This window comes from Egretta garzetta, unplaced genomic scaffold, assembly GCF_000687185.1.
Source record: "Egretta garzetta isolate BGI_Z169 unplaced genomic scaffold, ASM68718v1 scaffold105, whole genome shotgun sequence".
NCBI classification, from domain to species: Eukaryota; Metazoa; Chordata; class Aves; order Pelecaniformes; family Ardeidae; genus Egretta; species Egretta garzetta.
The window spans coordinates 824,076-836,035 of NW_009259598.1; the positions used below are offsets into that span (position 1 = coordinate 824,076).

The 11,960-nt window shown below is 41.7% G+C and overlaps 1 protein-coding gene across 1 annotated transcript in view; it reads left to right on the top strand.

Annotated features, from left to right (window-relative positions):
• ILRUN (inflammation and lipid regulator with UBA-like and NBR1-like domains) overlaps positions 1 to 11,323 on the top strand; it is a 19,913-nt gene extending 8,590 nt beyond the window's left edge. The window contains exons 5-6 of the mRNA XM_035893735.1: positions 1,279 to 1,607; positions 10,497 to 11,323. Coding sequence (XP_035749628.1) covers positions 1,279 to 1,607; positions 10,497 to 10,532 — 365 coding nt within the window. The 3' untranslated portion in view covers positions 10,533 to 11,323. The remainder of the gene's footprint in view (positions 1 to 1,278; positions 1,608 to 10,496) is intronic.
• Positions 11,324 to 11,960: the final 637 nt, after the last annotated feature.

Below are 11,960 nucleotides of genomic sequence, written 5' to 3' on the forward strand. Positions count from 1 at the left end.
CGGCCCGGACTGGTGTGGAGCCCTAATGGTGTTTGTAAGGGGGTTACAGCCCTGGCGGGGGGCTAGGGGTCCTTAAGCAAGTCGTGCTTCTGTAAGGTAAAATCCCCCAGTCTGTAATTGGGTCGTAAAATGCAAACTAACGAGCCCAGCCCAGTTAAACCTGGGGGAGGGACTGGAGGGAGAGCTTCAGTGAATTAGTGCTGCCTGAGAAGTGATGGTGGTAAAACCAAACAGCAAAAGTATCTGCTCTCTCCTCCCCCAGGCCACCAGTGGCAGCACGAAAAAGCCCCTTGTAGGTTAACACTTGACTGCAGGAAACCTGGAAGCAATTACATAGAATCATAGAATTGCTTTGGTTGGAAAAGACCTTTAAGATCATCAAGTCCACATGTGACACGAGGTGCTGTTGTTAGATCTGCTGAGATGAGATAAGGTATTGCTGCTTTTTAATTCTCCCTCCGTGCAGCAAAACAAAACTGGAGCACATTTAATGGAGGGGGGGGTGGAAAAAAAAGCAATAAAACAGAATTTGGATACACACCAAGAAATGTATTTATGTAAGTAGGCCATAATGTTTGCATGGAGTGTAAATGAAATGGTAAGTAAAATAACAATCTTATCTATGTACAAGAGACAGACATGCATTAGGTAAGAACTGTAAATATGTTTCTTAATCTAGCCAGTAGTCTGCGAATTCGTGTCATAGTCTACCAAGCCTGGGTATTTTAGCCGCCTACTGTGAGTGTTTTGGGACTGGAATGGAGATATTTTGCAGTGAATTGTTGTAAACATAATTGCCTTCTAAGTCACCCTTTTGTTGTTTTATTTTAATAGTCAAGCCTTTCAAAGCTAAACAAAAAACACCGCCTTTTCTTTACCATCAGAGTAGGAGATTGGCAGTGATATCTCCTGGCTCTCGTTTCAGTCTTGCTGTGTAGCCTTGGATCGAGTCACTTAATGTTTTCTTTTTTCAGTGCATCCATTGGGTAATCTGAAGTACAGAGCTTCAAGATGTCACGTCTGTTTGTTTTTTTATATGTTCTTCACTGGTTCATGGCAGCTCAGTAGGAGTAAAACTTGCCTGGTTTTCTTGAAAGATTGGGTGCTAAATTGGTGTTTAACCAGTACTTCCGATGCTTCATAAAAATGTATTTTAAACAATCAGTCTTTTTTTCCTTGCTATTGTAAAGGACGGAATTCGTGTTCTGTTTTTGTCCTTCTGCCCCCTTCTTCATACCTCCATCTAGTGACAACCTGAGTGTCTTCCTTTTTCCACAGATGTCATCTGGGTGATCCTCAGCGTGGAAGTTGGAGGACTTCTAGGTGTAACACAGCAGCTGTCATCCTTTGAAACGGAGTTCAACACGCAACCGCATCGCAAGGTAGAAGGAAACTTTAACCCATTCGCCTCTCCGCAGAAGAACAGGCAACCAGATGAAAACAACCTAAAAGACCCTGGGGGTTCCGAGCTAGGCACAATCAGCAAAAACACATGGGGGCCTGCTCCTGACCAAATCGAACAAGATCAGAATGGACTGTCACAAAACTCTGTAAATCTCTCCCCCAGCAGTCACTCGAACAACTTGTCGGTAGTGACATACAGTAAGGTAGGTGCCCTGGGAGAACAGGAGAATGGGTAGGTGATGAGACTGTGATGTATGTAATAGTTCTTCGTTACAAACTGCAAAGCCCTTCCCTTCTGCTTCTGCCAGACCTGCTAAGGAAGGTTTTGAATTTGACTGTCTGACTCTGCCAACTCCTCATGTTATATTAAAATATTTTTGCCTCTGATAGACTCTACCAGATCCACCTTTTTGTTTTTGCTTCAAGTCCTTCTTTAAAATTTATATAATCTTGTCTGGGTGCTGTAACTATTAGTGGCTGGAGCCTGCTCCGGTTGCGTGTGCAAATAAGTCAAAATATCTCTCTAGATGTGCTCCTGAGTTCTACATAATTTTGAAAAGAGAAAAAATAACCACACCCCAAAACCTAAGATTAACCAGATAACTTCTTTTTAGCTGGTGTGGGGAGACTACAGAGCTCAACATTTTGATCCCAGAAGCTGTCAGGAACAGTCAATCAAAGGACTATTCCTGTCTGTGTCCTTGTCTTGTTTATAATTGTAGGTGACTTTTAAATTATCTTTACTTTTAAATCTCTCTCAAAAGCTTGCTTGGTGGATGCTATATGAGTCTGAGTGATATTTTGACTGTTTTTATTTGCTTGTGTGTGAAAAATGAATTGCAGGATTATTTACAATTCAGAATCCACCTGTTAATGCAGCCAGTATGTGTAGGTGTGTACTGTCGTATGTCAAACTAGTTTGATTTTTAAAATCCTTTAAAAATGCTTTACTGTACTTTAAGCAGGCTGTGTAGGACAATAACACTTGGTTGCTGAATGACTTAATAAAGCCCTAATGTTAGTTCACCTACAGCACTTTAGTTCCTAACTGGATGAACTGCCTGTCCTCTACCAGTGAATCATATTTTAGTGACCTACTTTGCACCAGGGCTATGCATATTTTTTTTATTTTTTTTTACTGATGGCATGCGTGGGATTAACTGTTTGACAGACTCCCAATCACCCTTTTTGTGTTTTGCACCCCAAGCATAAATTGCTGTAAGCTGTATTGGCTCCTGCTTCAAGATTCTCGCTCACTAAAAGTGAAATGGATGGCTTAGGAAACGATTAAAAAATAAAGCCTTTCACCTATCAGCTCAAATATAACCTGAATTAGCAGTGACTGAAAGTCGCTGCCTTTTAGTGGTTGCTTGGTGGATAGCGGTGTTCCCTGAAGAGACAGGCTGTTGTCTGGCTGCAGAGGCCGTCTGTACGCTGCTGTAGCTCCTCTGCACAAACTTTATCTCAGGTGCTTCAGGTGGGGAGCACCGCTCTGCAGCTGTCTGTTGTACGGATCCCAGCAAAGATTGCTAACAGCTCTGTGTATCAGTTGATGAAAAATAAAAATCAGTGACTAAATACAGCTTTGGTGAGATAGTGGACTTACCTAAGCCTTTCATAGCTAAAATACTAGGTTTAATTTAGGTGGGAAAACTCGGTTCCACTTTTGGTGGTCAGCTTTATGCTGGAGGTGGCTTTTTTTTTTTTTCCCCCTTGCGTATATTCCGAGCGCAGATCTTGGCAATTGCTTCGTAGCTGATTTGCACTTGCAGGTGGATAGATGTGGAATTGCTAATATATGCACTTCTGAGAAAGTTCCCATGTAGAAATTCCGGGTGCGGGGTTTCGGCAGTAACGTGGCCTTCAGTTTTACATTAGGTCTCTCCCTGGGGTATGTATCCTTACCCTTCCTAGGGAGGGGTGAGTGGTGTGGGCGCCAGCAGGTGGAGTGAACCAACAGACTCTCTCGGCTGAGGAGTAGATGCTTTGTCTTTTCTGAGAATGTAGGTGGAAGAAACAGATACCTATTTGAGGTGCAGAGGCCACAGCAAAGGTCAGCTATACTGTGGAAAAGAAAAGCCAAGAAGGAGAGTGAAGCACTAGCAGAGGATTTAAGTAAATTTAAGTAAGATGGTTTAGCTAGTAACCCAAAGTTTATAAGTACTCTTACCAGATGTGAGCCATTGTAATCTAACCTCAGATGTAGGGTAGCTGGCCTTTCTCCCTTTTTTGTTGTTGTTTTGTTTTAGGTTTTTTTTGTTTGTTTTTGTATTTACAGAATATTCTTGGGTGGATTTGAGGTGGATTGTCTGAGATAAAAGCAGAAATTTTGTTTCTTACTTGCTTCAGAAGGGATAACTTCCTTTTTGGAGATGGGGTGGGGTATGTGAAAGTTCATTGTTTTTTTGTTGGGTTTTTTTTTGATTGGTGAGGGTTTTTTTTGTCTCTACTACAGTGTTTCTATTTGTGTTTTTTGTTGGGTTTTTTTTTGATTTTTTTTTTTTGGTGAGGTTTTTTTTTTGTCTCTACTACAGTGTTTCTATTTGTGACATAATAAAACAAGTTAGCTTTTCCTTTGGAGGCCGTTATTAAGGTAGGTCTGAAGATGAAAGTTCTGTTCCAGCCTTGCCCTTCTGGTCCAGGGCAGGAGGCGTTCTGCCACAGACTTAACATTCATATTGGTACAATACTGTTTCTGCAGTGAACGAGTTTGAGCAGGTTTGACATCCTAGGTACTTGGTCTCGTTTAAAATCGCCAGGTGAAGGTGCTGACCTTCCCTGGTTTAGGTCTAGCACTATTGCATGCCGCCTTCCTGCAATCTGGAAAAGAAGGTTTGTTTTTTTTTTTTCTTAAAAGGGGTAATGTGTAATCCCCAGCTGGGGATACTGCTTAAGCAGAAAAGGGCTTATTGGAGGTGATGTCAGAAGTATTAAACCACCTGATCAGCAGATGGTGTTCCAGTACCTGCTAGGAAAAGCTGTGTCGGGCCCATCTTCCCCACTTCCCTGGGGACTTGACCTGTACTCTGCTGCTTGAGAGGGGGAAAGAGAACTGCTACAGTTGGAGCTGTTGTCTTCTGATTGAATATTGATGTGAAAGGCTTTATTTCAAGTTCTAGGAGCAGACAAAAGACTACTGTGGGTTGGTTACACAGTTGCACGTTAGGATTCCTGGATTTTATTTATCTTGGGCAGGACCTCTAATATTTTTTGTCTGCTTTCATGTGCCTGGAGAATGGAGTGAATCCCCAGTTGTGTTTGACACACTATTTGGTGAGATATAGCAAAGGGGGTGGGTAAGGTCTAGTTAAGGTGTTCAGAAGGGCTGATGTCCCATATTTACAAGTCATATAAGCCCTTAAATATTTCTCAGATCACTGGAGGCTTCCTCTCTGTCAAGAGATTGTGGAGAACCCCTGTCATGCAGTTGCATGATACTGTGAAATCTTGGAGATAGAACTAGCAGTTTCTGGCATCTGCAGCTGTAAAACATACTAGAAATTGCCAGACCTTGTCTGAATTACTTCTCCCTCTGGTACAACTGAGCAGGTGTGACTTGTCCTCTAAAATTCCCCATTGGAGTCAGGATCTCAGTGACACTGATGTGCCATCTGCTGCTGGATTAGACAAGTATATCAGTGTTCCACATGTGGAAACATTAAAAATGCTTTCATACAGCAGTGTAGAGTACATGGTTTGGGTGCTCTGCTCAGTGAAACAAACTTTCCTAGGAAAAAAAAAACCAAAAACCAAACAAACAAAGCAAGATGCTGAATTCCCTATGAACAGATAAGATGAAACCTGTGATATGGTTGAAACAAACTGATTGACCTGCTGTAGCAGATGCCTTCCCTGGATGCACCCTGCTCACCTTATCAAATAAACTGCTGGAAGGTTGTAGATCAGGGTCTGTGTTCAGGGCATTGCTTTAAGCATGTTGTCGTTATATCTATTCCCAGTGCAGTTTTTGCATGTTCTTAGAATTAAAGATGTGCTTAAGTGCAGGATAGGATGCTTATCTCAGGATAGGGATGAGCTGTATTAGAGTCCAGATATACCCATGCATGGGTATTTTATTCTCCTCTCTGGCAATCGCTTTCTCTCTGTATTCTCGGGAGAGATGAGGCTAATATAGCTTCCTTCTATTTACTCGCTCCTGTCTCATAGCAACACCGTCGAGGTCACTGCTGCTCTCTTGTGACAGTCTTTTACATTAAAAGCACAAGATGCAGTCTTACAGTGCCTGGGGAGTTAGAGTTAAATTTCTTAACTAAGGAAAGAAACGTACAGGTTTAAATGTCTAAAAAGTTCTGAAGTGGATAGCCATATACTGACATTAGATTGTACTTGTCACCTATATATAAAAATATATATATATCTAAATCTGTTGCCCATATGAATTGCTGCTTTCTGTGTCACGCAGAAAACTGCATGTAGAAGTTCTGATTCTGCAAAGATTTGCCCGTACGGAACAATTTGCATAGTCACCACCATAGCAAAGGGCGTTCTACAGCTTGTCTGGTATTAATCTGTACTGTTCGTTATTCATGCTACTCTTAAAAGCCCAACGAAACATAAGTATATTTGGAGTTTGCAAAATTAAAACCTTGACACCTTTTTTCTTGCTGTATTTATGCTCCCCATCTTCATTCTGCGTGGAGCTGAACTCTGGTCCGTGCTACTTGACAGCTTTCTAGATGTAAGGGGAAACCAAACCTCTGTCTGTCCTTAGAGCCTTTAACTGGCTTCCCCTCTCTGAGTTTAAAAGTTGCTGCTGCTTCTAGATGCCTGCTTCTTCCAAACCAGGGCCCTCCGATTTGCATATTTTTAGAGTATCTCTGTAAACTTAAGACAAATTTTTTCACTGGAAACTATTTGAGTATGAAACTATATTTGCGGGTAAGGAGGATGCCCCAGAAATGTTTGCATCCATGTAGGAGAGAGGCTCCTTCCATCCTGGTGTCTGGTCTTCAAACTGGGCCAGTTACCACGTGGGTAAATTAATTTAGAACAAAGTGGGAGAAAGTTGGACTCAAAGCTACCATAGCTACTCTTTGACAGCCACGCTGCTGCATAGCATCTGCAGGCTAAACCGATGTTGCATGAGCTGGTCTGCTTATCTGGTGAAAGACTAATGTGTTTGGATGCTGCATGTTAGCTCATCCATGAAAACCAACAGTCCGTGTGCCTTTGGACTGTGGGAATTGTGAGATAATCTGATTTTAGCTTAACTTTGCTCCACTGCAGGCCAACAGAGTTTCCCTGTTCTTTTATCTCTGCAGACTAAAAGCACGCCATTGATTAAGTTACAAGAGCTAAGTTGTTGCATGGTAACTTAATCATGTACCTGAGCCCTCGTGTACTTCATCAGTTATGTGCATCTAAACCAGCCCTACGAGCGGCTGCTCTGTGAGAAGGTTCTTAACTTCCTGGTGGTCTTAACTGCCACGCCATGTTTGCACAGCATGCATGGAATAAAAAAAAAAAAAGTGCTCAATACTTTGTTCTTCTGTTTGTGTTCAGTTTACGTAAGTTAGTCAAGAGAACTCCGCGTAGTTGGGAGAAGCGCTGACTAGGAGCGGCCCAGGAGGTGACGAGGAAACGGGGAGTTGTAGCGTTGGCTGATACTGCTGTCAGCGTACACTGGGAGACTCCTGTATTGCTTTGCAGCTGTGCATCAGAAACTCCTGTCTCTCCTGAAGTGTACCTTTTATTGATCTTGACTCAGTCACAAAGGTGAAATAAAGATAGCTATTTGAAAGCCTGTGTTGTGATGGTTTATGAAAGATTAACTTAATCTTTTTATTTCTAGCACAGGTGCCTTCATTTAAAGAGCTCAGTATTTACAAAGGCTTTTAATGTTCCAAAATGTCTCCGCTCCCTTCTAGATACAGAAATCAAATGATAATTTATACCAATAATTTTCACGTAGAGTCTTTTCTTGAAAAAACATGGTCCTCCGTTCTCGCATATTTATCTGTATGAATAGCGAGTATGCTTTTGCTAGCAAGTTAGCAATTACTCCTGTGGAAGATATTGGAAGAACTGAAAGTAAATTTGCAAAGCTGCAGCTGAGCTTTTCATAAAGGCAGTGATCTCATCTTGAGAATAGAAGGGAATTCACTAAAAATAGTGTGAATAATTCTTCAGCTGAAATAACTCAAAAAAACTGCAATTGTATGCAGAAGTATTTTTGCATGTTTATGATGTAAAACATTCCACGCAAGGGATAATTATTCTTTAAAATGACATGTAATGGAGTTTGGTATTTGCATTGCAGCAGTAACTGGAGTTTTCAGGTATCAAGGAGCTATCACACGGTGCGTGTTGAATAAATGTAACGAGAAACAATTGCTCTGCAGAGAGCTCGCATCTTGCTGAGGAAGAAGAAGAAGTATTGTCACTTCACAAAAGGGAGTAACAGGTTCTCGCTCAGGGTCTGATGTTAATCCAAGTCTGTGCTCGGTCTTGAAAGAAACAAGTGGGTTTTAATTTTGTAAGTGCTCTCATGTACGCTAATAAATCTCATGGGTAAGTGAAATGCAGAGAAGAGTGGCAGTCCCAAAAGCAGAGATTTGGGGCTTTTTCTTCTCTGTGAAATTCATTGCATCAGGAGAAGCAATGGTCACAGATTCTGGGACTGTTCTTGGAATTGCTTGTGAGCAAAGCTTGTCTAGAGATGTCAGCCTGTTAAGCTCAGTGTAGCAAGTGGTACAAAGCTGCATATCCTTAGTAATCTGATGCTCTGAAGGTGAGCTAAATTCTGGTTTTAATTAACACATGATTAGCATAATTGTGTAGCTTTAAATTAGATGCTACAGAAAACAGTATCGGAAGATCCAGAGGGGTTTCCCTGAAAACAAGGTTAATAGCCTCTTCACAGGGTCTCTCTCTGCATACAAAAAGACTAAATGAACTGTTCTCATGTCTGACTTAAGCTGAGGACTCTGGGCTGTGTACTGATTAACTCTGTTAATTCTTTTATGTCATGGGGTGATGCAGATGTCTTGGCTTACGGCGTGCAGAAATTAAATGAACGAGGTTTTGCCTCTGACACAAACTGTGAAATATATAAGCGGAGCGACGCTGGCTGGGCTGTGTGGTCAGTAGCCCACGGCAGAGGGAGCGGGCAGCTGGGAGCAGTTGGGGTTTAAACTGCTCTCATGGGGCTTGTGAGTGCTTGCCAGGCAGTACCTGCAAACAGAATCTGATGCGCAGGTAACTAAAAGATGAAGCAAATTCTGGCAAATGGGTTTGTACAAGTAATCGGCAACAAATCCTGGTTTTCTTCTGTAGAGCAAAAAGTACAATAGCCTAACCCCTTCGAGGTGAGACTGCGTAGGATCTTACTTATAACACTGTTTTCCTTCTGTGTCCTTTGGGGGGGGGGTTGTGCACCTATTCATAGTATTTTAATGTTGCTCTTCTGCTCTTCCCCCTGTTTCAGTGACTGTATTTTTTGGAAATGTTGAATATCTCGGTCTCTTGCATTTTGGCGGGAGCTTCTCCTTTCTGAGTTGAACTGTTGTGCTGCAATCTGCTGGGTGTTCTCTTTTGAAAAGCTTGCTTTACAAACCAGGAGTGCAGCATGTTCCTAGGGTAGAAGCATGTTTGGTTTCCCATCACTTGCACGTATTTCTGGCTGCAAACGGCAATTTCCAAGTTTGCAGTTTGCAAGTTTCCAGCCTTACGTGCTTCCCATGCAGTTCAGGAGATGTCCTGTTTAACTGTCTGCCAGTCCTCGGAGGAGGATTGCATTTTGAGAGCTGCTGATAGATGCTTCATTTTACCATCATCTCATATTTTGCCACCTGATATATTCTAAAGAATTAACTTTTTCTCAGCAGCTGCAGCAGGATTATAGGCTTCTTATAGCCCTTCCTTTAGAACGTAGATGCACAACAGAGCTCTTGAACTTGGACTTTTGCACCTGGGCTTAAGCTAATGAAGTTGATACTTTCTTTATACGAGTCGCATTAACGACTCATTGCTTCATGGCTCTGCGGCTCTTGCAGCGAAGTTGTCAGAGTTGTAGGAGAACGTGCAGGAAACGGTGTTTCCTTTGAGATTTGCCCTGTTAAAGGCAGAATGGTGAAAACTGAAGTCAGAGCTTTGCTTAAAGACCGAGAATGGCTTTGTGCTAACTGGGCTCTCGGCTCTCTTACTCACCAGCAGGCTGGAAAGAAGTTGGGCTGGGGTAAATAAGCATTTGCGTAATGGTCTTCTAACTTTGACAATGAATTATAATGAGCTTTTCTCCCTCGTTTCACTTCTGACCCGACTGTGTGCCTGGATCTTACCGGAAGATTTTGTGTGTGGTTTGTATCTTCATCATGCTGACGAACTTTAGATCCCTGTGGCTTGAGATCTCTCTTGCCTGCCTGTTGGTTGCTTCCTGATGAAACCCTGGGTAGTAGATTTGAACAATAGAAATGACAGAAAGGAGTTCCTGTTAACCTGAGACCTGTTACTAGACCTGTCTTTTAGGTGTCTTAACTTCAGAATGTAAAGGCAGGAAAATGGATTCCGTAGTAAGCATTTTGGTTTGGTTTTTTTTTATGGTTGATTTTCACTTGAGGAAAATGTATATTGTTATCTCGAGAGAGCAAAAGTGGTGGTTGTGGGAGCGTGGATTTCAAAATCCTGTTGTTTTGGTTTTTTTTCTTTAACAGACTCTCCTACCAGTTACAGCCTCTTACTTAACTGTTTGCTGTAATCTTTAGAATAGGCTTGTGAAACTGCACTTGCTTGGCCTTGCGCGTATTATAGCTTCTATAGGGGATTTTTGCCCTGGTGTAGAAAATAACCAGAAGTTACTTTGGCCCAGTAACGCCTGGCTGTTACCTGGCCTAAAAAGCACCTGAAAGAGGTAAGTAGATAGCATCTGACATCTCTGGGGAAGCCAGCTACAACCACCAAACCCTGCGTTGTAGGGGTGTTTGTAAGGCTGGACAGCAAAGGTCCTATTGGTGGGTAAAGGGTTGCATTTGGTTTAGAAGTACTGGGATGGGATGGTCAGTATCTGTAGGCATACACTGATCGATTTTATTTCTTGCCTGTTGAAATTGATTGTGTCTCCAACTTTCTTTCAGGGTTTCCATGGTCCTTATCCCTTCGGACAGTCTTAAAACACAAAAACACAAAACGGGTATCGACAAGAGGAGAATTTAACAAAGAACTGACTTTGGGGGAAGGGAGGGGGATTCATGTGGCAGACAGACACAACGTGGACCCCCCCTTCTCTGCCTCCGTGTTCTGGATAAAGAAGAAAGAAAAAAAAAAAAAAAAAAAAGCCCAGTAATTTAAGACTAGCTGTTTCCGGAGGAAAATACAAAATCCAAGTATGCATGTGTGAATGCTGGATTTCGGGAGTGTTGTTTAATGCTATGAGGAAGAAAATATACCAACACCATCAAGGTTTTTTTAGAAATCATTCTCACACATAATTAGGTAGCTTAAAAAGAAGTTTAAAAAATGAAAATGAAAAAGCCATCTTTAAAAACAATATTTTGCCTACAGAGCGGTTGTAGTTTGAGCAAATGTTTAATTTCTGTTTGTTTCTTGTTCATATTTTTTTAAATAAGGGACAGCGTGCATTTTTATGGAACTGTCACGTTTTGCTTGCTACCGAATGGGAATTTGCTTAGCATCCTCTGGGGTTTGTGCCGTGAATTCTTTTTGTCAGACATTTTTTAATGACAGGTTGGGTCTGCACCCAGCTCTGCATTTTTAATATCATCTGCTGGTTTTAGTTACCAACTTTTTAATCTTCTTATTTCTAATCTAATTTCTTTTGTTTGGTTTTGTTTTTTTTTTTTTTCCTTTTGGTTTGGGTGTTGCTGTTAGTTGTCCTGCATGTCGTTGGAAACCATGCTGAAGACCAGGTCTCAGTATCTAAGTTGGAGAGAAAAAAAAAAAACAACACTCTGGGACTTCTAGGATAACGTGAAGGGCTTATTTCCCTTCCCCTGGTACATGAATACACCCCCATATTAATAAGAATCAGATTTATTAAAGTTCCAGAGCTGTCCTATGTGGTTAGCATTTTAAAATACCTTTTTGTTAACTCTTGATGTACAGTAGCTGTGCCTAGAGCAGCCAAGCAAGCGTATCAGTCTTGTGCCAAGAGGAAACTCTCTGTAGCTGTCATTCACTTGGTAGTAGTTGCAAAGCTTTACAGAAGTCATGCCCTTTTAATTTCAAATCTTCCATCTTTCTCTTATAGAGTATGTTTGAATTCATTTCTCCTGTGATAAAGTATTAGCTTAGAGGCCAATTTTTTGCGTTTTTGAATGCAGAGCAAGAGTTAGCATCATCAGCTGGATTTCACTCTGTCGCCTTGTATTCATTCGCCTTTATCGTCCTGGCTTGCAGCTTCGTTGAAGCTCTTACCTTCTAAATGGGCTCTCCAGGGCTTGGTATTAGAGGAGGAATCACTTCTCTAATTATTTGGGTTGCTCTGCTGTTCCTCCAATGTGTTTTCCTCCAGTTATGGATTGGGAAGTCCAGTGTGAGGGGAAGGGGAGCATGGCCTCGAGTGCTGCGGTGGGTTTCTG